This window comes from Hippichthys cyanospilos, chromosome 5 (genome assembly GCF_059441005.1).
Source record: "Hippichthys cyanospilos isolate Australia breed blue-spotted pipefish chromosome 5, RoL_Hcya_1.0, whole genome shotgun sequence".
Lineage (NCBI taxonomy): Eukaryota > Metazoa > Chordata > Actinopteri > Syngnathiformes > Syngnathidae > Hippichthys > Hippichthys cyanospilos.
The window spans coordinates 23,691,793-23,718,173 of record NC_142373.1 but is presented as its reverse complement, the minus strand read 5'-3'; the positions used below and the strand labels follow the sequence as shown (position 1 = coordinate 23,718,173).

The 26,381-nt window shown below is 39.6% G+C and overlaps 1 protein-coding gene across 19 annotated transcripts in view; it reads left to right on the top strand.

The window, feature by feature from the left end:
• Positions 1-19,107: 19,107 nt before the first annotated feature.
• LOC148424048 (peripheral plasma membrane protein CASK) overlaps positions 19,108-26,381 on the top strand; it is a 116,665-nt gene continuing 109,391 nt past the window's right edge. For 6 of the 19 annotated variants that reach the window (XM_088414599.1, XM_088414605.1, XM_088414609.1 and 3 more), the window contains exon 1: positions 19,108-19,748. In XM_088414599.1, coding sequence (XP_088270725.1) covers positions 19,690-19,748 — 59 coding nt within the window. In that variant the 5' untranslated portion in view covers positions 19,108-19,689. The remainder of the gene's footprint in view (positions 19,749-26,381) is intronic. The other 13 variants (XM_088414608.1, XM_088414607.1, XM_088414600.1 and 10 more) reach the window with 3 other exon arrangements.

Here is a 26,381-nt window from a genome sequence, read left to right as displayed (position 1 = left end):
ATGTTCATGTGGAAGTCAAGGTCTGGTACGGCAACTGCACAGCACAAGACGGGAAGGCTCTGCAGCATGTAATCAAGACCTCACAGTGCATCTGTGGAGCAGCCTTCCCCTCACTGCAGGATATTTACCACACCAGGCTGCTGCGGAGGACAAACAACCTCATCAGAGACATTACTCACCCACAACACAACCTGTTTGAACTGCTGCCATCAGGCAGATGCTACAGGAGCCTGGGGGCCAGGACTGCCAGGCTGGCAAACAGCTTCTACCCACAGGCCATCCGGATTCTGAACAAATCCCTCACGCACTAATCTGCCTCCTACCACGTGCACACAAGCACCTTACAAACCCTGCACACACTATATGATATTTTGAATCTTTCTCATATGTATAAAGTTTCTTTCACTCAATCTACTCTGTAATATGCTCAGAACGTAAATACAGTGATTCCCCTACTTCGCGGTTAATGGGGGCTGTCAGCCCCCTGCGAAGTCTGAAATCCGCGAAGTAGGGTATCAGTTCCTAGATTTCTATGTACGGCCCAATATAGCCACAGTAAACATAAACAATCTTTTTTTTTTGTATTTTTTGCCTATTTTATTTCCTTTCTCCTGTTATTTAACATTACATTATCCTTATTGTATATTCATTAAATAACTAATATAACTTAGTTTGTTGAGAATTTGTTCTCAGGACTGGTTATCTGCACCAAGACTCCAGTGAAAGAGTACGCAAGTCATCATGTTGAACTTCACCTTTATTTTGGCTCATTTATGGTGTATCATGTAGTATCGGTTGAATAATAAATCAACAACAATCTTAAATTCAGTCAACTAACATATAAACACTTAATCTACGAATTTACTGTATTTTTAGCCGACATTAGCGGTTTAGCAACAACTACTAACGATAAAGTGCAACCGCTACACAAACGAACACATAAACAGAATAAACGCTCATTGCTTACTAAACATAGGCAGTAGCGTGCATTATCAACATAAATTTTAATAAACTATAAATATGAGTTTACGTTGTCATTCACTACGTGACCGTAACGAGTCGAATTACGCACAGGGAACGTAAAACAGGAAACGGAAATGCAACGTGATCCGACAAATTAAAAGCATACATTTCAAATAAGATTTAAAAAAACGTCACGAAATCTAACGCGTGAAGAATTCTTAACATAATTATAAACTAATATTACTTCGTTATTTGATTAATACAGTCCTGTTTAATGTACTGTTTTGCTTTTTTCATTTTTTGTACATTTTTGCACATTTTTAAATAATTTTTTATTTTGAAATATTTTTGATTTTCCTGGAAAAAAACGCAAAGTACTGAGACCGCGATATCTGAGACCGCGAAGTAGGAGGGATCACTGTATATCACTATATCTATATTATTGCCCAGCCTTACTGTACTGACATCCGGAGTCTTCTCAACATCATGGAAAGATTGGTGCAGCAAGATCTTTAGCTGAGTTAGCTGATTTTTTTTTTCCTGCCAGTCCTAATAATAACACACAATAAAAATTACATAATAATAAAGAACTAAGATTAAACTTAATTTGAGCAAATACATTATTTCAAAAGTATAAAAATCGGAGGAAGCTGTTGCACCCGAACGAAGGACTAGGAATACAGTACATGCAAACCCCACAGAGAGTGGCCAAGGCGGGGACTCAAATTCAAAACTGAGGAATTGTGAGGCAGACGAGCTAACCACCACTTTGACCATTGACTGTTTGTGCATTAACACAGGGAGACCGGTCACATCTTCAATGTTCTTTTTGCCCCTTTGTTCATTATTCAACGTCCCAACCACCCACATACCAGCGCTAAGGTAGCTCTTAGACTTGACATTCAGATTTGGCCAATAAAAAGTTGCAAATGGCGAAAAAAAGACTAGAAAGGAAAAAAATAAATGAATCTGCCAGATTAGTGAGGTCACAACAAAGAAGAAAGGTGTTCATGAAAGGACAAGAAAGGATAACGAGAGTGAGCAACTAAAGGTTGGAGATAAGAGATAAAAGGAGAGTTGTGTTTGGGCTTAACACCAACCCTCCCTCTTGTCTAATCTCCCTGAGGGACAAAGAATTCTTTCCAAAGATCCAGGGAGAATGGGGTGCTCTGTCCGTATCGGCGCTCATTTGCAGATGCATTGTTTGTTTTGACAGATGAAAGACAAGAACGTGCTAGATTCTAAGTACACCACCTCTCCACAGGGGGCTAATTATTTCCCTCAAACCTCATTTTGCAGCAAATTTTACATATTCCTTCTGGCTTTCCCTGAAAATGTCAACAATGATGCCTGGATGATGAAAAAAGAGCAGTTCCTTGTGGCCACAGGTAGGAATCGTTCTCGAACAATAAACAATACAACATCATAACGATAGAGAACAACAATAATTGTAATACTTTGCCATTATTGTCGAAGTGTAAAATTGCATTATGTGATACTAACATCTTATTTTGATGTCAACGTAACTAAAAAAGTTACATGGGGAATTAAAACACTTGTCTTGTAAGGTTGGAAGGTGGTCTTCAAGTGCACACATCACAGCGTTCAGCTATGGTCTCCCTCGTCATCTTATGATCATTCATTGGAGCTCTGCTTGCGGTTCCTTAAAAGCGTATTCTGCATGCTTTGAACAGATCAGTTTCTCATTCTGTCATTTTAAAAACTCTGTGTTACCCTTCATGAGCACATTCAAATGGAATGAGAAGAGCTGCTGAGAAACAAGAGGAAACACTGAAACAAGCAGACAACTGTGTTCACACCTACAGCGGCGCAATGCGCCCTTTTTCAAATGCGCCAGGCTGCAGTCGCTCGTCTAAAATGTCTCTGTGGCGATTAAATCGGCTCGCCTCACTGATAATGAAAAACCAACAAGGTAAACTTTTCCCCCAAATTCCATCCATCCATTATATTGACTGCTTGTCCTTACAAAAGTCACAGGTGTGTGCGCGTGCGGGAACATCTAGTACTCCCGCTGCCTTTGAGCAGAAAGTAGAGGACACCCTTAACTGGTTTCCAGCAAATCACAGGGGCGCAAAGACAAATAGCCATTCTCACTCCCAAACACACCAAAGTATGCCCAATGGGCCTACCGTACGTGTTTTTGGAATGTGGGAGAAAACCGAAGTACTCTGTGAAAACCCACACAGGCACAGGGAGAACATGCAAAGTCCACACAGGAAAGCTGGTTCCAGAAGCGAACCCATGACCTTTTCACTGTGAGCTATACGTGCTTACCAATCATCCAGCCAGCCTTTGCTAAACATGAAACAAATATTATCGTTATTAATTTTTAGTTTTGAGAAAGTAGTGTAATTACCGCAATGCACTACATTTTGCTGTAACGCAGTAATGTCATCTATTACACACAAAAAGTTATTATATTTTACTTGGTACAAATGAGAGTAACGCAATGCATTTCTAGCCTGAAAGTGTTGTTTATCCCCCAAATTCACCAAAAACACCGTGAGATCAGAGGAGAAAGGTCCGGGGCAAAATGTTTAAGATTCAAGAGTTTGATTGTCAAATGGATAGTATCATTATACCGCACAATGAAATTCTTATTCTGTCCACTTCCCGAGCAGCAGACTACATTCTAGTATAATCAAGCAAATAAATTTATAGTAATAAAACAACATACAGAAACAATGGTGCTAATGGTGCATAGTGCAAAATATTAGTGCAAAATATTATTTATGCATGCAGTAAGAGGCAGATTAGTGCGTGAGGGATTTGTTGAAAATCTGGATGGCTTGTGAGTAGAAACTGTTTGCCAGCCTGGCAGTCTTGGCCCTCAGGCTCCAGTAGCATCTGCCTGATGGCAGCAGTTCAAACATACAGTATCGTTTTGTGGGTGTGTCTTGTCCTTGATGGAGTTTTTCTTATTTACTACAGCAGAAATGAGTCTGACAGCAGCAGACGACACGTTGAATATGGATGCAGACTCCTTCTGACTTGATGTCCTCCACGTTGGTTCTTTATGTCTTTCTTAACCTGCGTCAACTGGTTTGCACCCTTCAGCAACCAAAAACTTGATAACTGACCGCTTTTCAACCCTGGAGCATGCTTCTTGGTCAGACAAATTTGTTAATCGCCAAACACTCAAGTTTTTTTGTTTCTTTTTTAATCTGAGACTCAAATTAAATCCATGTGGAAAAATAAAAAAAGAATAATGGAAAAAATAAGTAAGCTCCTATCTGAATCAAAAGTCCTGTACCGAAAAATTCACCTAATTTGTTGAATATATAACTTACTGATATGGACACAAGAAAAGATGAAATCTATTCTGTTTTGCCATAGTTCTTACATTGTTGCCAAACTCTTGGTGCGTTCTATACACAGTAACATAGAAAATATCAGAATTTGACCCTAAGATGAAGGATGTGTCCTAACCACAGGTGCGTCCTATATTTGGAGAATTATGGTATTTACTGATTTCTCCCCCCAAAAAATTGATGACATTGTAAATGCAAACTAAAATTGTTTTGATTCTTCATTTAAGAAAAAAACATGAATCGGGCTTACGAGTGAAAAAGGGACTTTTTATGTTCCTCTAATTGCCAGGATCTTTGTCTGGTCTTATGGTTCACTACCTGACTCCTAACAAGCTGGAAACCGCTTACTTCTCATGTATAAAACCAGGAAATATTTTCCCTCTTCTGGAAATAAGGGAGAAGCAAGGTTACACAAGGTATCACATGTGTAGTATTCCACAATATTATCGTATAGATAATAAATCAAATATATCTAGTTAATAAGATATGTCTTAGTATAAGAATTGTACCCAACTGAGAGTAGGTTTTCAATGAACAGTGATGATGCCATGTGAGGGTTCTCTCATGACCCTGACCAATTTTGGGATGGGTTAACAAGCCAGCTAACACAATACCTCTGCATTTTTACATTACATTAGAAGAACGAGCGAGACATACTCTAAGTCTAAAACAAAATGAGATCCAATTGTGCATATGGGTAGAGGTTTTTTACTCTTGTTATTTTTACAAGTGCGGTTAGAAACTGGCTTAGTGCTGTTGTGGGCACGAGCATAGCAAACTTGCTATCAAAAATGATTGCAATGCTGTGAAACTATCGTTTTTATTTGATTTATTCTATGTATTTGTTCTACATATTGTTTATATGTATTTTATATGCACCGATCGGAACAGCGCTCCCAAATCCTTTGTATACCTTTTGTACAATAACAATAATTCTATTCTATTCTATTCTATTCTATTCTATTCTATTCTATTCTATTCTATAAAGGCATCCTATTACTTGTCAATAGGAGTGCTCCTTTCAGTCCCTTTGAAAGCAGTGGTGAGAGGTGCACAATCTTCGAACCTTTGTATGAAACCAATGTATAATTAGAGCAGTGGCTCTCAAACTTTTATCACCGATGTGACCCCTGTGAAATATCTTTTCATCCAAGTTCAAAAACTTAAAACATGTTATCAGTGTCTGATTTAATATGCTTATTAATGCTTCACTTCCATGTCTAGCATACCACGGTTAAAACTGGAAGCAATAATACAGAATTTCTTCAGACAAGTTGAGTTTTGGAGGACACCTGGAAATTGGCCAAACAACAAACAAAACCATTTTTAAGTCATTTTTTTCTGTTGGCTTTGACTTCAAGGGCTGAATATTGGAGGCGATTGAGTCATATTTAATGCTGGTGTACAGTTAGTGTTTCAAACATTGCAAGTCAGATGTTTTTGTTTAACTCCTCAGTCTGGAGAAGGGTTTTTATTTTTCATACAGTGTTGGTTAGGGTATCAGTGCACACCACTTAGTGAGTCTGCACCTGCATTGTGGCCATTCACATGAATGACTGGCCAGCTTCTTTCCTTTGGGGAATATGGTCAAGCATAATGCAAGAAAGGCTGGTATGCTGGCAGTGATTCCATTATATCGCATGCCCGGGTGTGTGGGTGTGTGTTTATGTGTGTGTTCTATAGAAGGAAGTTTATCCAGGCGGTCCGAAGAGATAAAGCCCACTGAGATGCTCTTATGGCAGCACACACCAACAACACCAAAATCCAATCCATGCTTACTGCCTGAGTCCTGCCTTTTGAAGTTTCAAATTGGAATATTCGAGCGTGGTGAATTGCTTGGGCTGCTCTTTTTCCATCAGTGGCCTGAATCACCACCCCCACACCTCAACCACTCGACCACCATTTTATGTTTTTCAGTACTCTGGCCACTGCAAAAAATATTTTCTTTTTAAAGCAAACATTTCCTTGTCGGATTACTTCAATAATAATAGCAATGTTATTCAAAAAAATCCTGCAACATAAATGCACATTTGAATGTGCTATTTTCACACTCATTGATTAATTGACAATTCACATTTCACACAATTAAACACTTACTTTGCACCTTATTAGTTACACCTGCAAACTAAAAAAAAGATTCAGTGCCTTCATTAGAGTGAAGATTTCTACTCAGGCCACCCAGCAGATTTTCTAGACGCCTGTCCTGATTACAGTCACAGATAAGTTTTGGGTGAGACGAGCAGTACACCAGAATATAGATCGGGGTGTCAAACATACAGTCCGCGGGCCGGGGCCGGCCCGCAAGATGATTTTGTGAAAACAATTAATGGGACCAAACCCATTAGTTGGCTGTCCATATGTAATTGCAGTGGTGGGCCGTCAGGGCCAGCAAGGCCTTCTCTGCAAACCTAAAATAACCTGATATTATCATAACTATAATAATATATAGTAATGATAACTATAATAAAAGTCGATTTCATCTTACATTTATTTTCACTAAATATATATATATATATATATATATATATATATATATATATATATATATATATATATATATATATATATATATATATATATATATATATATATATATATATATGTATTTTATATATTACATTATTCTCCATATTCTGTTCTTTTCGTGTCATTTTGTATCCATTTGGTTACGCTCCTTGCAGTGCTGCAGTTTTATGTTGGAGTTTTTAGCCAATTAGAACTCAGCTAACTTTGTGTCACTATGCTGTGTGAAATCTGCCTTCGCCAGAAGCCAGGGCATCTGCATCAACACGGCGTGGGCTTCTGCGCAATCGCAGATGGATATGCCAGCTGCTTAATGGACTGCTGTAATAGTCAATTGAGCCATAAGTTCGCCATCTAGAGGCCTCATGTTTACAGTGACATGACTGGATGCTCACTGCACGAAGGCAGTGTTATATTGATCCACCATATGTTTAACGTTCGCAATTAAATAAAGTTATTTACGTAAAAAGAAAAATAAACCATGTTGCTCAACCATAAGCTAACAGCAACCATGAGGCATAGTGTACATTGAAGCCAGACCCGCGGACATTTAATAGAAAATTAAAAGAAAGAAGTGGGAGACACGCGTTTTGGTAAGTCGAGCATTTGATTTTTTTTTCATTTTTAATATGTTTTCATCATTTTATTTTGTTCATATTCAATTAGTGGTAAAGAAATCAAACGATGTTCTTATATTAAGGACAATTTGACTATTAAGTTTGACTATTATACAAATTGACTATTTAGTTTTGGGTTCGTGTTGTTTTTCCCTGGCGTCTGTCGTTAGTGTAACTTGTGTCACCTGTCATGAGCGTGTTCCAGCCCTAGTGTAGCTCTAGTGTCTCGTGTTTCGCTCAGCTTCTGCAAGTAATTAATCGTTTTATTGAGCTCGTCTCATCCTGCCTCCCTGCATTTTGGATCCACCTTCCCACATCCGTCGCCAGCATGCCACACTGACATGACACTTGGTGGATTTCATAAAACTTTGTGAACAAATAACTTAAAATTACTATTCATTATTTTAAGTTCTGGCAGTATCGCGTATAATGATACCGTCAGCTGTATAATTATATTGATACAGCTTAACTGATAAGTTTCCATCGCTGATGCGGGTTTATTGATGTTTAAAAGCGCTGGAAATTAGCCTGTCTAGCCCAGTAATGTGTACGTGTGCTTCAAACCACTGAAGGCCTAAATGTGAAACGCACGGACCGCCGCTGTGTAATAGATAAAAGTTCTTATTTTTACAAGCAAGCTGAGTACTGCAACTTGCTGATAACTTGAGTGACAGAAAGTGGAACCCTACAGTAGAACGTTCTCGCTTAAATGTATTTTGTTATGGTGATCATTTGTGTTATCCAAAGATTATGTGTATGCGTGGGGTTGATTGTAGATCATTGATTTCAGATTTGTGCATACGGGGTAGGCGGGCTGTATGTAAGTGTCCGCGCTGTAAGCGGTCACCAGGTTCAATGTTGGAACCGGGATGTATTGACGGTTTTCCTTCCTGCTACTACTACTGCTATTGCTAAAATTACTGCTACTGTTGCTGTTGTTGCGACTACTACTCCCGTTACTGCTATTGCTAACGCTGCTGTTACATGAATGCATGCCAGTTAATGCAATAAACAAAGTCGAGTTGCATCCACCGTCCCTGTTCCATGTACCCTTCCAGAGGCAGTTATTTTTACTAAACAGATTAGTTTAACAAAAACTGGACCACTACAAGTTCTATAATAGAGTCTAGCTTTGTTGTGCTACTGCTCAGGGCAGGTAAAATCCTTCGATCGCATTGAAGAGATTCATAATGGGAGAGTTTCGCCATCTGGGCAATTACCAGACATTCGGCTTTGGTCCATGAAGAGCTGAGTCACCGACGCAAGCGCTCGACGCCTCCTACCTTCGACAAGCGCGTCTGTCTTTTTTACCATGTGCTTTACGGACGGAACACCAACTGTAACGGGTTTACATCCATCGATCTGGGCCAGAACGTAAATCTGCTTGGGCTGTGTTTTATTTTTTTTTAAAGTAGGGGAGTATTCAAACTAATGGGGTACATCATGGAGTTCCTGTTTTGAAAGTGGTAATAGAAATGCAATCCATTTACCACTTAACTTAACTATGCTGAGAAATGTTTCTAATATATATACAGTACTGTACAAAATATTAGGATCACCAAACAGTATGATTCTTTGCAATTCTACCACACTGCAAACAACAACAACAACCTTTTAAAAAAACACATTTTCTCAACAATGCTTTGGCATTCTTACATGACTCATGTTTTGTCTTGATAGCGGGCTGTACTGTACAACGTTTTTCTTTCGTTTATATTCATTTAAGAGGCATAAATGGTAGATCAGATGGAGAATATTGACATTGAGGTCAATATTATATTGAAATAATTTAAAATATTAAAAATGATTCGTAAATTGTGGCAAGGAGTTAGAATGATGGTTGAAAGTCGTATGAATAGAATCTCATCAGTATTTTGCAAAGAAGAAGTGACACAAAAGGATGAAATTCATGCCCACATTCAAGGTCAGGTGATGTCATAACTGTAAAATACATTATGACAGTTATTACAGATTACTATATGATGTTGGGGGGGGTACACAAGATTTGTTCCTGTGGCCCTGAGGCTTAGCTCATGGCGGATAAAGGTGAGGTGCGCAGCGATGAGCTCATCTTAAGCAGCCTCCTCTCCAGAGGGAGCGTTCTGACTAGAGCACAGCTAAAGCGCTTGAGCTCTCGCCGGATTAAAATATTCCATCTTGTTGGGTTTATGAAAATGTCAGTGCAAGTGAGAATCCTCCCTGCTGTTTATCACGGTGTCCTCTTCCTCAAACAGGCTCTAAAGTCATCAAATATGAAGTTGCTGATGAAACAATCCTTGGATTTTGTTAGACTGTAAACCGTTTACTGTAAACTATCATCCAATCCCAAACGGTTAGCCTTACTGTTTCAAAAAGGGCTGAACAATTAATCTAATACAATTTGACATTGCAATGCGGTGAATGCAATATTCATGTTGCAAAGGTTGGAATTTGGTGTTGGTGCACTTCTTCATTTCAGTGGGTCTTATATATTGTATTTATTTATTCATTTGTTTAGTCTCTACATATGTTCAGTGTAAGAGAATTGCAGTCCACATTTTTTCATATATTTTTTTTTCATAAAACGTGAAAAAATGAAGTATTATTTCCACAGTTCTGATTGCATTGTTATTAACTCTAGGTGAAGTAGATAAAGAAACTTTTATTTAATGGTTTATTTGCCTTGATTTTAGCATCGACCTAAACTATAAAAAAAACACATTTAAGGATACTAAGCCTGATATTATAAAGATTCATTTATTGCTTATGTTTGTGTTAAAAAAAATAAACTGAAAGAGTTCTGAGATCACCAGTGCAATATTCAGGAGGGTGGGTGCAATTAGATTGTTTTTTTAAGATTGTTTTCAATTTTAATTTTACTCACTACTTCTGTGTGCTAGAAAGGGGAACAAGATAGCAAGTGACACGGTGTTGCACTCTTATCAACTTTATCCAGATATTCCTGATTGATTCCTCAAGCAGCAGACAGAGCTCCCGTATCGTCTGAGCTCTGGAGCCTCAAGCAGGAATGGACGGCTAACGCCAGGATAAATATACTCAGGTTGACAAACTAGTCACATAAAGTCTTCTCACATGAATTTTAGGGTAGCGTCTCATCGGATCCATGAAAACATTTCCTTGGGCAGGATAAAAGGTAATCTGTCAACTCTTGATTGCAGTCAGATAATATGTTATATAATTTAGATTCTTCAAAGTAGGCACCTATTGCCCATTTAATTGCTTGGCACATCTTGGTGTTTTCTATATGATGTGTATGATGCTTTTCGACCTGTAATGATTTTACTCCACAGCTATGCATTTTAAATCCTGAATTTTTTTGACATATTAGCTCATTTAATGCCAGGGGCGTATTTTCACATCTTTTCAGAGTCTGGACCATAAATCCTAGATACTTAACTATCAAATTGTTACTTAAGTACATTAAGGACATTAATTTCTAGATATTTATGTATTAAATCGATACTTAAGTATCTGGGATTGAATGTCCGGACTCTTAAAAAATGTGAAAACACATACCTGGCATTGAATGAGTTAATGTGCTTGAAACCCTTTTAATTTGAGGTTCAAATGCTACTGTATTAATATTACTACTATTGCTATTGCCACTTCTACTACTACTACTAAAGCTAATAATAATAATAATAACAACAATAATGTAATGGTTGTTGTGCGAAAGTTTGTAAAGTTGCCCCAGTGCTGTCCCAGTTTTATTTCCCGTGTTTTTGGGCTCACCGTGTCATAAATTTCCTGAGCATTTTACCTCAACCTTTGCTTTACATTATTAGGTATCCCTTCACAACATTCAATGAGACACAATGCAAGATCTGTATCAGTTAATTGATTTATTGGGTTTATTATTGAGGCAGAGGACAACCTCTTGTTCCTAGGAAACTGTTTTGCCACATGACAGTGGCATTAGATTCAACATAGGTGTCGAGCTCCAGTCCTCGAGTGCCGATATCCTGCATGTTTTCCGGTTTTATCTCCACAACACAACTGATTCAAATGATTAGCTTATTAGCAAGCTCTGCAGGAGCTTGAAATTGATCCTAATCATTTGAATCAGTTGTGTTTGAGAGAGAGGACTGGAGTTTGACACCTGTGCATTAGAACATAAATGTGAGGTCATATAGTTGAGGCCTTTTTGTGATGTTTGAAGAGTATGATTACCAATGTCTGGTGCATTATTCAGAGAGCCGCATTTATCTGGAAGCTGTCATTTTGAGCAACTACTGCTGTTACAATAAATAAGGTTGTGTTGACACTCGTCATTTGCTTTCAGGAGACACATTTTTGCGAAGGCAAATATATGTTATTTCTCCTTTTTTTCTCCTTTCCACCACGAACTCCAAATCTTCATTGAATTTCTTTATCATTGTCTGCACTGAAGGGCAGGTGAAATGGTGCATAGAACTTAAAATGCTGTTTTTTCATGGCAGCATTTGCACATTCAGTGCTTTCTGCGTTTTCATTTTCATGTACAGAACATCGTCAAGGTTACAACACGTTTCTTTGTGCGAATGACTCATACTCAACTTGAATGTCGCTCACCTGACAAGAACAGCAGCAAAAGTCTGGCCGATCAATTTACTTTCACGAGTGAAGGTGAGAAATCAATGAATGGGCCACAATATTTATCACAATACCTTTCCAATGAAGCTCATAGTACAGCTTCATATATTTTATAAAGATGTAGCTTTAATAACCGATGAAATCAATCAGCATATGTTATCCTCTTGGACTGTTTATCTTGAAAATACCTTCATACATTTATTCCATATTGATGTCAAATTTCATGGCGATTTTCTCCCGTGTTGTAATGGTGTAATCTAAACCTAGTTTTAACAAATCTTTCGTTTGAAAGATTCGAAACAGACACTTCTTTTTCCCTAAAACTACAGGGTAAAGGGACTGGCCCAATTCCAGGGTTGTATTACACAAAACAACTCAATTTTTCAGGTTGTCTTGTATAGAACGACCCTTTTGTGGGGTTATTTTATGCAACCTTACCCAAAAATTTGGGTCAAATTGACCCATATAATGGATTGATTCTTTTTTTACTCATAATTGAGCAGCAATATTAAAAGAATCAAATAATAATTCACAATACAATTACAGAAAATGCAAAACTCAATACAAAGGAATGAAGCTTTATCAAATACAATTCCTATTGGGTTTCCGTTGCTACAAGTCTTGCCTTTCCACAACAAAGTAGAGCGAAATTCCTCCAAAAAAGCCACAATATTGAAACAGATACCCATTATGTTAATAAAATGTCTGTGACATTCTTGTATCGCACTTAGGACTAAGAAGAAGGATTCAAGTATGGTGCTCCACCTACCCATGCTGACTATGGCTTTTATTTACCATGACAGCCTGGGCTAAACAATTAGGCTGAGCTAGGCAAGTGGCTTTTACTTGTGGAAGAGAAGCCCTTAGAGTGGAACGAGCTTCATGAAGCTTCATTTGGCCATTACTAGTGCCAGCCTCCAGGTTCCATGCCATTTAATTGACATGACACGCAACTGTGCATTGCACATCTGTTAGAATAAACCTTTCTGATGCAAAAATGCAGTTAAATGTATGTGAACAGCCTCTACTGCTAGAAAGTCGATACAACATCTTAAAGAAGATTTCTCCATCAGCATGTCGACTAGCTGTGAAGAAAAATTCTCAACATCAACAGTGATCGATTTCCCTGACAATTTGGGGGGCTGAAAGTAGGGCTTTTATTGTACATACTTGTAACTCGAGCATAGAAATATCAATAAGATTTGTGTTTTGTGTAGAACTAATAAAATGACTTTTTTTACACAACTTTTAAATTAATTGCTAAACGAATATTCACATTTGAAATATATTTTCCATGATAAAAAAAAAAAAAAACATTCAAATGAACAGGGCAGCTCCGATATAAGAACAACAATATGCCATACAGGAAATGACACCACAGAGTGTATTTTAAACATGATATATTTGTATTTCATTTTAAATAATTTAACATTTCAAAAAATGTTTTATTCAAACTTGGGCTAGGTGAAAGATTTTGACCAAAGGAATACAGTGTTCCCTTGCTGCGTCACGCTTCACTTTTTGCAGCTGAAATGCTTAGTGTTTTTTTTTTTTTTTTATGGTTATTAGTTTTAAGGGTTTTTTTGTTTTTGTTTTTGTTTTTTAACATAAGAGTGTTGAACTTATGGCTGTGAGTGTGAGAGCTGTGCCGTGACGTACATTCATGGGATATGCCGATGCATGAGGGTTTTAGAAAGAATGACAACACAGGCTGAGCCTGGCCCTTTAAGAAAACGTGCATTGTGCGTAAGGGGGAAAGTGCTGGGGGCTGTGGGCATATAGCGGCTGATCACCTCGCACTGTGTGTTGTGCATTGTAAAACAAAACTGCTTGTGTCCAAAGACACACATGTTCAACGTTCGTTAGGACATCATCCCCCCCCCCCCCAAGAAATAAGTTCTGCCACAGCGGTGTATACCTCCCTCTTGCAAATCCACTGGCCTGCACTTGTCTAAGAAATACAGTAAACCGTCCAATTTGTCCAGAGATATGCTATGTTTCATTGAGGATTTACATTGATCTGTTTAAGATATTGTAGTCACACTATCACTTAAAGTAGCTTCTTGATCTTCCCACAGGCTTGCTGGCATGTTATCGCCATATGAACAAAGTGCAGGGGTGAATATTATGAAAAGTAGCTCACTTGTGTCAAAATTGGCCAAACCCTTAATGGCTTTGCTCCTAGCACAAAATTTCCTCTGTTTTCATTCATTCACTTTTCAGGGTACATCCCCTTTGAACACATCGGTAATGAAACTATGCTAATTGGCTTTCCGATTCATTTCAATGGGGAAACCTGAGTAAAGGGCCCTAAAAAGGAATTCAACCTGTACCACTGTATCTAAATGGAAACATTTAATTCAATAGGAGACAAAAACAAATCCCAGCAGCGTACAAAATGAACATTAATGTAATAAAATACAGAGCATGCTAACACTTACATGCATGTTAATCTTTGCATGTTAATCTTTGTTATTTCTTGCACAAGTATCCACCAATGCAAAAATGACACAAACGCAAACATAAATTTGCAATGAGCGGTCAAGAGTGGTTTACGTAAGGCATACACGCTTGGTGGCCCAATTGAAGAAGCCTTTACAATTGAACACAGGTGGTAAAGTGCAGAGTAAACAGGACATAAAATCACAGACATTTGTGTGTTTATAAGCACACCGAAGGAGGCAACTGCTTTAAAGCAAAACATTGCATTTACCATTCATCTCATAGCTCGCTGCTCTCCATGTGCCTGATAAGCACCCTGCAGACACCGCCTGGGCTGCAGTCAGCCAGACAGATTAGCTCCACTTTGCCGTACTGTGTGTGTGTGTGTGTGTGTGTGTGTGTGTTTGTGTGTTTGTGTGTAAGAGTGTGTGTGTGCCGTACGGTGCGTGGGTGTGTGTGTGTGTGTGGGGGGGGGGGGGGGGGGGGGGGTGCACGTGCCATCGACACCACTAACCAAATAATATATTTCTTCAGTCTTTGAAGGCCATTGATTAAATCTATGTTAACAGGCATTGATTTCTACTTTGTTAGCAGCATCTGAAGAGAGCCACGAGTACAGGTAGTCATGCATTTTTGTTTACCAGCCCTTCCACATGAGGTGCAGACAAGGAATGTATTGAGGGGCATTTTCCCTTGCATTAAGTTAGAAAAGGTGCTGTGCAATTTTTTAGTTGTGCAGATCCTCTCATCGACAAGCATGTCACTTATCCACGTTGATGGAACGTACACATTTTTGAGTGGAGCATGTCATTTATCCACGTTGATGGAACATACACATTTTTGAGTGGAGCAACCCTTAAAGGAACACTGAACTTATTTTGCCGTTTTCGGCAGTGAAAAATTAGTATTTGATCTATAATTAATAACTGAATTATTTTTCATGTTCATTAAATAACTTTAAAAGTGCATTTTGCCTCTCTTGACTGAAAATGGTATCACATGTGCTCAGGGTGGTTGGCTTGCTGGGAGAGTGGTTAGCACGTCCGCTTCACAGTTAAGAATCCTGAGTTCAATTCCGACTGGTTCAGGCCTTCTTGTGTGGAGTTTGCATGTTCTCCCCGAGCCTGTGTGGGTTTTCTCTGGGCACTCCAGCCTCCTCCCATATTCCCAAAACATGCATGATAGGTGTATTGCTGAGCTGTGATTGGTCTGTACTTGAGCATGTGATGTCATCTTCATTTGACAACAAGAGGAAAATGTCATTTTTTTAGGCATTTTTTGTACTTGAAAATTTGTCAGCATATTAGTTAAGGGCAAATAATAACTTTATTAATAACTGAAAATTGCTGAATAACTTTAGTATCTCTTTTAGGAGGGTGTTTTTTGTCAAATCTCACACGAGACCGCATTTTCGCAAATGCTTATTTCACAGAATTTTTATTTTATTCAATGATGAGACGTTTGCTGTGTTCCAAGAATGGTGGGTGTAAAAAAAAAAAAAAAAAAAACACGTCTCTTGGAGAGAAAAAACAGTATACAGTATACCGATTTACTGTTACATTATGGAAGAGTAGACAATATAAGAGCGCTGTCCTGTTGAAGGCAAAGAAAACAAGCTAACCGGTAGATATATATCGGTAGTCATATATTGTCCTGCACCCCGACATTTGCTAAATAAAGACATAACAAAAGATCAGATATCTTCTAGTTTTCTGTCTTTCAATTAAAGGGAGGCGGCTTGTGTTTCCGTTCAATGGAGACGGAAACACTGCCTTCCTGTGGACGAAGAAGGAACAGGCCTTTAGACGCGTGATATCTGAAGACCTCTGTATGGAAATCTGCAACAGCGTGATGTTTGCCTTAAAAATAAACACGCGTGCCCACCGACATACAAATGCACATTCTAAAACACAGAATACAACATAAACAAATGGCCAAGCATGATAAATGCAATAAAAAACAAATGTGTAAAAATCAAATACGTAAATATTTGTGAATGTAGAAATAGAAAATATGTGGATCTGAAAAGCACGTGGGAATTTTAAATATATGTGTTGATCAGCTGCTCGGTGGGAGACTGGTTAGCACATCAGCCTCACAGGTCAAAGTTAGAGGGTTCGCTTCCGCCTTTCTTAGGGGAGTTTGTGTGTTCTCCCTGTTCCTGCATGGGTTTCCTCCTGTTACTCCTGTTACCTCCCATATTCCAAAAACATGCAAGGTAAGTAAACTGGACACTCTAAATTGTCCTTAGGTGTGTTTGTGAGAGGGAATGGTTGTTTCTGCCCTGTGGTTTTGATCTGTGGTGTATCTTGGCTATTAATGATGGATGGATGGATGGATGGATGGATGGATGGATGGATGGATGGATGGATGGATGGATGGATGGATGGATGGATGGATGGATGGATGGATGGATGGATGTTCTGAAAAAAACTCTAAATGTTTAGGTACACAAACAGGGCACGACATTTTTTTTCTTTAGACCTGACCAACCTTCGGCCATTCCTAAAGCTATCGCTGGCATGTGCACATGTTGAAAATCATCACAAAATGAGTGTGTGTGCATGGTTTCAAGTTGAAGTGACTGCAGGTCCCCTCACTTGGTTCTCCCAACAAAAAAGATGATGAATTCCATGCGCAATACTTATCATTCAGCCTCTCGGCGTGGTACAGTTTGCTTTCCACATGAAAAATGGAGCAACCTCTGCTCTAAACTCCGCCATAGGGCCAAGCGTAGGTAGTACTCCAAAAACCAAAACGAGCAGAGGATAACATTAAGCAACATCAAAACGTGGCTCTCTGATATGCGCCGATTAGTGCCTTGAGGCAGGAAAGAGTGTCTCATATGTTGTATGTTACAAGAGACCCCATCAGTCAATGCACTGATTATGAACTTTGTATGGGATTTCTGAGAGTACACGGTGCCCTGAGCACACATACACACACAAACAAATTGGGCAGATTGGCCCACTGGCTGAGTTGAGAATGGTGTGTTGGTTGCAGATAAGATTTTCTCTGATGTCCTGATTCCTGTGATTCCTAAGCCAAATGGGATTCTACTGAGACGTGCCTTGAAACGAGGTGTTTGGACCTGTGTGATCCTGTGGCAAGCTCAAGAACTTAAAAGCACACTACATACAGTAGATTCCAGTAGAAGACATTTTACCATGCCTGTACTTTCAGGTGGAAAAAGTCCCCCTAAAATTTAATCGCATCACCAGTAAACAATCTCTTGCATGTCATTTGATTCAAAGCAGAGTGATTAGGAAAAAGGGCAAAATTGTTTAAGGGATAACAGGCTTGACTTTTAATTTTCGGGGCTTTCTCCACTGCTTTGGTTTCAATATTGGATTTCAAGTGTCAGTCGAAAAGAAGCTGTCTTGTGAGGTAAATTGCTTAAACGAGAGGAAGCGTACCAACCATAAGTTATATTTGACAGGTAAGTTTATTTAAAAACAAATACAAAATAAGATGTGAAATTTCAAACAAATGGATTAACAAACAAGCACATTCACAGACAATTTAGGGGGCTAACCAGTTGGCTTGCTGGCACCCAAGTTGTTCTCATTCCAAAACAAATCTTCCCACAGGAAAAAAATGCCAGGCTCAGCTTAAATGTTATGATTCAAATCGTGCAAAACATTACATGGCTCATTAAAACATTAATTATACTCTATTAATTATACTTTATTTTTGTATTAAAACCTATTTCTTGTCTTTGTAGACACAAGGCCTTAATATGTGACTATTTCAAAGTTGGTCATTGCGATACTTAGAAAGTACACTATGTATTTTCTAAGGTGTTAATTGATGCAAACGGTTCGAAAATTACTGTTCAAATTAAAACCTAAAAGCAGTTAAGTTTCAACTTTCAAGGTGGAAAGTTGAAACAAAACACCTTGTAAGTTTTATTTTGATATGTGTGCCCTACACTTGGGTGGACACCAGTTCAGAGTGTCCCCCTCCTACTGCCTGAAGCCAGCTGGGAAAGGAATGTGAGGATAAGTAGCCCAATAAGATGGATGGATGGATAGATGTTTTTGTGTTATGTACCATGATTTGCTCAGTCCGGCCCACATGAGGATATATTTTACTTATATATACAAGGAATCTTGTGATTCACTAGATGGCATACATATTTGTTTCCCTTCAGAGTGTTTTGGTGATACGGGAGGCAATTGTATTGCGAGACACAACTCATTTTGAGTTTTCCACGAAATAGTCTCATTGTGTACTGAGTGTGCCTACACTGATGCAAATATTTGTTTGCAGGATGTAGGTATGAGATGTGCAATTTGTTGGCATTCTGAAATGTACAGTAGTTACATCGATCTTTGAAATGCATTTTAAATCTGATACAATGTATGACAATATTCAAATTACAACACTTAAAACAAGAGGATTTCTTTTTTATTTGAATGGCGAGGTTCCTTGCAAGTCTACACCACTGGGACTGCCCTGGCCAATGAAATAGTCCTGAGGAAACTGCGGCTCGTTAGCCTCCACCAGCCTGCTGCGTCGCCATGTTGGCTCTCACCGTTTCACCGGCTCTCGGAGAATTCTGGGAGTGCTCCCTGAGCCAACATGGAAGACGGCGGGGAGCAGTTTCACAACCACTAGTGCGGTGGGCGGGGCTTGGGTCGCTCCTTGCAGCCGAACAGAAGACATTGATGTGGGGAAGAAAACACGAACCCAGAGAAGTGGAGTGAAGTCGAGAGCGACGCTTTTGGATTTTTTCCCCCGGCAGCTCCGGAGAGGATCGTCGGCGTGCAGCCGGCGGACACGAAGGTTGGCAATCAGCGGCTTCTCGGGATGTGAAGCTCAGTGTAAACCCACCTGGACAGAAATTTAAGTGGACGCCAAGAGCCGGCCAGACCGATTGTGGCAGGCTGAGCTTGATCGTTGGCTCTCACACCGGAGCGTGCCATCGGGAAAACTGCGAAAGGCGGGGCCGCACTAGTGCTCTCCCACTCCGGGATTACCGAGCTCCCCCTGCGCCGCTTCGTACCCGACGACGCAGCGGAATTCTCGGGGGGAGCCGGGGGTGGTCGGGGGAGCTTCCACAGACGGTTTACCGGGAATTATCCACCGAGGCGAGGACACCGCCGCCGCTGGGCGCGGGCGCGACGTTTGTCAGTCATTATTGTCAACGGTCACCTGGTCGTGGCCCTGTCCCCTCCTTGTTTGGAGTCTAACCCAATAGTACTTGGGATTTGCACCTTCTCGGTGGAAGTGAGACTATGGCGGACGACGACATTCTCTTCGAAGATGTGTACGAGCTCTGCGAGGTGATCGGGAAGTAAGTGTTTCCATTGCCGCTGATATATTCCTGCATTTCGCCGATACAGCGCTCACGTTGTCATGTGCGCCCATTTCATATGGCGTCATTCTGGGAGAATCAATAGTAGTCTCGCTGGCGTGTATGATCCCTTAATCCCTCTTGAGTCGACCTCTGAACCCGATTGTAAGAGTGCGGTGCATTTATTAGACGCACAAAAAATGTCATAGAAAACAGTTGTTGCATTTCCACTTTCATTGCCAACATGAGTTGAGGATTTGTTACGTGTGCACCAGTGCACAACGTGATCCTAGTCGGTAACTTCCTGCGCAGATTAAAGACTCAAACACACGCTGTACTTTTGGGAACATCCATTGACATAATAAATTACATCGATCCTAACATTAACCGTCAGAAATGATTGCCTCGCTTCCCCTAACCCAATTCAAACCTATAATCCAAATGCAATTCTTGACCCTCAAAACGAGGTATGAACAAGTGAGGACAGGACAGGTCAAATATCCTCACTTCCCCCAAATGTCCTCAATATGTCGGTAGAAAACTAAAATCGGTTCTCACAAGTGCAGTCGTACAGGAACACACACACACACTCACACTATTCTGAGTCATGCACGCCGCACACATCTGGTCATGTTTAGGGAGTGACGGTTCGGGTTCATCTCAGCTCCATCCATCCCAAATGTGGGCACATTGTTTCCATGTAATGAGCCCTGCATTCATGGGCTGCAACTGACTCAAGTCCAGTTGCATTTTCTGAATTGATGGTTAACTGATGGTGGAGAATGAAGGGACCCACAGATGAGATATGGCAGTTTGCCACCTCCAGAGGTGTTGGTATCACAGCTCTATGGAGGCGAAACGGTGTCTGAATGTAAGGGAATACTGGGAAGGAGGAACACAAGTGTGAAGTTTCAATTCTTTGGCCCTGTTGTGGCCACTATCAAACGCTTGATTTGTATTTTGTACAATAGGCCAAGTGTCCAATTATGATTTAATGCCCACAGCTGTGGATATAATCAGCCACAAACTGCAATAGTTCATTGATAAACTTGTCTGTATACGTCAGTGGCATAGATGTTCAGCAAAGGTAATTGCTGTGAGACATGTGCCGCAAAAATGTAATAATAATTGAAAATGTCTTTTTTAAGTTGTTTAAAATATGTTTTGGTGATATATCTTGGTCAGTGACAAATATTTACAGCAATAACACATTTATTTAAACAACTCGTTTCTTGACTATTGTCAACCCCCATTATTCCATCCATCCATCCATCCATCCATCCATCCATCCATCCATCCATCCATCCATCCATCCATCCATCCATCTATCCATCCATCCATCCATCCATCCACAAATTACCAACATTTTCACAGAATTGACAACTATCAAAATGCATTGGAAAAAAGTCATATTTAAACCTGAAAAACTCTGCCCATAATGATACTGGAAACATTCAAAACACGTAAATTCAACTGTATATGCTGGTAAAACATTGCATTATTAACAAGGAAGCACAGAATGCCTTGGGTTTTTGGGGTTACAAGAGTTTGCTGGCCACAATAAATTATTTCATGTGTCCGATCGATGACATCATTGATCGATCTGCAAATCCTGACAGTACACCATCGGAAGTAAATCCAACAAGACGTTACGAATACATACTGTTAGCCATTGCTGGCTCTTCTCTGCTATTGATTTAAAGGAGCGGCTTCACTCCATTGTTTTGCTTATTTAATGATGGACGTGCTTCTAGTCTAGGTTATCCATTTTTAATGGTCTCTACTAGGACTGTCAACCAACTTTTGTAGCAAACCACACTGTAGTAATGATTTCTTTCAGAAGGCTTTTACGACTATGAAAATCATATAATCTATACAACTTGATGATCATATATACTCTTGCAAATTAGATATAAAGTTCAAAAATTATAGAAATTGTGAAAAGCAAATAATTTAGGTACACCGTATACTCATGGTTCAGCACCTGCAGAATTATATCTATATGGAGATATTTTTTTCAGTATTTTTACGAAAAATGTTTAGCATTTTTAAAATACAGTCGGCCCCCGGCTTACGAGCACCCTGATTTACGAACAATTCGCCTTACGAGCGTGGATCGGGGAGATTTTTGTCCTCCGCTTACGAACAAACCTCTCGCTTTACGAGCAAGTCGACACGCCGGCCATAAAGTATGTAGAAATGTTCTCGTTTAATTGCGTCAATAAAATCAACAGTAGCGACATCATCTATCATCAGTAGATACTTGTGGCAATAACGTGAACGCTATTGGTCTTACAACGTCACACTGACTGTCTCACTCACGGTGTCTAAATATATTACCATTTAAGTGTAGTGTTTGTTCAGCTAAAGGGAAAAACAGCTGACATGAAATTAAATGTGCCGATTGCAGGACAAAGAATTGTCATTGGTTTAAATGTGTGTTTTTTTTTAAATTAATTGTCAATACATTCCAACCGTTTAAAAAAAAAAGTGCGAATAATTATCAGTCAGTCACGGAGATGCGAATATGCTATTGGTCGATTAAGGTCACCCGGTCTCACTCACGGAGATGCTATTGGCCGGCGTCACACGTCAATCACAGAAATGCCGATATGCTATTGGCCGAACGCCTTTATCTAGCTTGATGGGACAGGATGGAAGGAAGGAGAGAAAATTAGTGAAAAACGGAATGTTGTGAAGACTTTGCAAACTTTATCTGTTAGACATAGCTTCTAAAATTACTAGCAGCGGTAAAGAAAGAAATAAGAGGATGATGTTTTAGTATCTGCGTGATTTGCACCCTGACTGAAAGAGTTACTGTAACACTGTAAGACCAATAGCATATCTATCGCCGTGTTAACTTTGAGCGTTGGACTCTGCCCCCCTCTGCTTACACCCAGCTCAAGTCTCGTCGTTTCAAAGGTAAAAGCCATTTATCCATTGTATTTATTATATAATACAAGTGTACAGCAGATTATGTCACTCAATTTTAATATATGTATACAGTGTGTCGTTTTTACCTAAGGCTCCGGCGCGCGTTGCACGCATTCACAAATTAACATGGGTTTGGATTGCCCGCTATACGAGCAATTCGAGATACGAGCGTAGCCGCTGAACGGATTAAGTTCGTAACCCGGGGGCCCACTGTACATGTTTATATTTTTTGTTTTGTGAGCTGGACTACACCCATTTCTTGTAGAAAAGTTATTGTAAGCTTATCCAAGGTTGTTGTTGTTTGTTTTTTTTTCCCAATACATTCACAGCATCAATCATACAAAGATTTTCTGAACTTGCTGGCTGGCCCATTCCATACCATCCAGCCATCCATTTTCTATAGCTGGTTCTCCTCACAATGGTCGCAGGCTCGCTGGCGCCTATCTCAGCTGGCTTCAGGCAGTCGGAGGGGGACACCCTGAACTGGTTGCCAGCCAATCGCAGGGCATACAGAGACGAACAACCATTCACGTGCCCAATCACATCTAAGGACAATTTAGTATGTCCAATACACCTGCCATGCATGTTTTTGGATGGTGGGTACCATCTACAAAATTGTTCTGTTAATGTCATGAAGGGATTTAGTGAAAAAAAGAAAAAAATGCAATCACTGTTAGAAGTAAAAACTGCAACTTCTGTACAGATTTTCCAACAAGATCAAAAGAAAAAGTCAATTTAGCAAGAAACGTGAAGTAGACATACTTTTTTGGCTTAAGTGGGCCACATAAAATCGTGGCGTGGGCCTGAGGTGGCTCCAGGCCTTGGGTTTGATTCTGCATAAAAAGCAACGGCAGATAGAGTTTTTCTTCAGTTATGTCTGACGTGCCAAATTTGCAGGATAGCTGTATAAAACAGGGAGATGTATCCATCAAAGGGTGCTCTGAAATAATGCCCCCTTTCCCATTTGTCTTCATTTTTCTCCCTTTTCCATCACAGGATGGGTAACAAAGTTGACTCTGCAATATTCAGAGTCCACAGGCACTAAGATGCAAGACAGAAATGTCAAGTTTACGGAGTCGCTTTTTTTTCCACGTTGTGTTGAAGCAATTACTATCAGATGCTGGCTCTGACGTTTATCCAATTATTGTGGTGCCGGGAGATACGAGTGGCCCAGTTTATACATTTTTGGAGATATGAGCTGTTATTTGGCAAATTTTTAGTTTGGACTTGTGAGCGCAAAATTAAAAGACACAAGTACTGCATAATGGAAAACCAATAAAACTCAAATGATTTAACAATGCACAGCCTTTTGGCAAATAGTGAACATTTCATTTACCAAAAAAAAGAGGCAAGCTTTTTAGTCTGTCTAGGTTGAAATATAGACCAAATTAACACAAAACAGCCATTTATATTTTGTACATGTACGTATTTGAAAAACCTAAATTATGTGGTCTCAAGAAGAGCCCGCTCGATTAATGCTAATAAATGATGGAAAATCTCACTGTCATGCTTTCGGTTTACCTTGATGTTTGTTGGCTTTATAATTGTATAACGGAAAGATTTCAAAGGGTCTGTTAATTCATAAAGGTGCCAGCCTGCCAGCCAGCGATTATAGTGAGGATAAGCGGATATAGAGAATTGATGGATTGATATTATTTCATATTTTCATTGTTGTGAAATGCATATATGTCATTTCTAGGAAGTTGCCAACCAGTGTTCGATTAAAAACTAAGATTTGATTGCACATTCCAAGGGTTTCGGAACATACTGAAGGTTGAGGCATCACGGGTGTAATGTCTTTTTCCACAGCTCCTGGAAGAAAAGTTATAATCGCTAGAAAGCAGCTTACACCATAAAGATAGTTCAAAATTTCCAATGTACTATATGGAATACTTTGCCTCCTGATCTTTAAGCAAAACAAATGATAACACTCATGTTGACAATATTCATAATAGTACTCACAGATATTCTTCGTCTTGTTGAAAAATAACTAGTTACAGCAACTGAGTAAGAACGTGTTCACATTGTAGCTCGGTCCATAACTGTCAAGGAGTTATGTGACATGTATCTGATTTGTTTTTGTTTTATGTATTGTAGAGATGACAATTCAGTTATTTTTTGTGTCTCTTTCCTATGCGGCTATAAAGCCGATATGTATGTGATTTGCAGCATGCACGCTCATTTGTACACATCCCAAACCCAATGCACAACCAAAGGCACTCTGAAGAGCACACCAAATTGAATTTCAGCATTAAATGATGATGCATAAAGTGACCAATCCAAACCCACAAACACCAAAAGTGTCTTCTAAATTGCTAATTGCTTCGAAATTGCCTTTGGTAGTCGGCAACATGTAGCAGACTGGTCTTTGCGTTTGTTGCAAGTGATTTTTTCAAAAGAATGAATGTTTTGAGTGAATGAGAGTCAATGGATCACATAATGAAGTGATCCCCTCAGTTATGACCAGTCAGCAGTCAGTGTCAGGCGTGGGAGGGACTTAGCTGAATGTACTTCCATGCTATTTGCACAAACATATGTACGCCGTTTTCTAGTTCACAAAAGTGTAAAAATGCCACTCCTTAAATTGTACATGTGTTGGTAGGGTACCACTGTTTTTAATTAGTTGCAACCAACTCCACTGCTGTAATGTTCTTAGAATTGTGCGCGCATGCAATTAACTCAAAACATTCCTTCGCTGCTGTGCTGATGCCACCGGGATGACTAATAACACAAAGTTGGTTATAAACGGCTGTGTTTATTTTTTGATGGCCCAGCCTCTCCAGGCGTTTATTTTCACATCACATCCGATGAGTTCACCCTTTTTGTTTTGCAAAATAAGCTTCAGTACCTGCTCTACACCGGGGGAAGTAGCAGCTGATATCACAGCGTTTCATAAACCAGCCGAGGAATCAAAGACTGTCGAGGGAGAGCTTGCTTTGTTTTTGTTCACAACAGAAGCGCTTGAATGAGCGCAGGAATGGAGTCTCTTTCTGCTTTGAGCGAGACGTGAATAAGCGAGCGTCATTCGAATGATGCCCTGCTTTGGGTGTACTAACCTGACTGTCAGTCAATCCCGGGTGACTACATGCGGGTCTTCTGCTTGACAGGCCGATAAGGCCTGCGCTGCATGTTTAGGCAAGTCTGAAAATGACGTATTCAACACAAACCAATGGTGAGCCGAAGGGATCTTAGCAGTGCCTTTTTTTAAAGACTTTTTGGACATGTGCACCGTCAAGAGCTTACACAGGCCAACAGCAACACTCAAATATGAGCCAGTTGTGCAAAATCACACCTGAGTTCTCTTGCTAATTCAAGTGAATTATAGCCTGTAACCCTCCACTGCAAGTCAACTTGCCACAGCTCTACTTGTATTTTTGTCTTTTAGAAGCAAAGTAAGACTTCGCATCCAACATGCGGTTGAACACCATTTTTATCCTGCCCCAGGATATCATGTCCTTACCTCAGCCAGGGATTTAATGTATTGGGAATAAATTTTGCGATACGTATCGCGATATATCGTGCACCATTTATACAGTGGTTTTCAACCGTACGTGAAACAGATCTGTGACGTTACTCGTGTCGGTGATAAAAAATACAACAAAAACCAAGGAGAAATCTAGATGTTAATTTATCAAATACAGTGAAACTTCGAGATGCGGTTGCTTCTGTACGTTTTTCCCTTCATATCACGAAAATGAC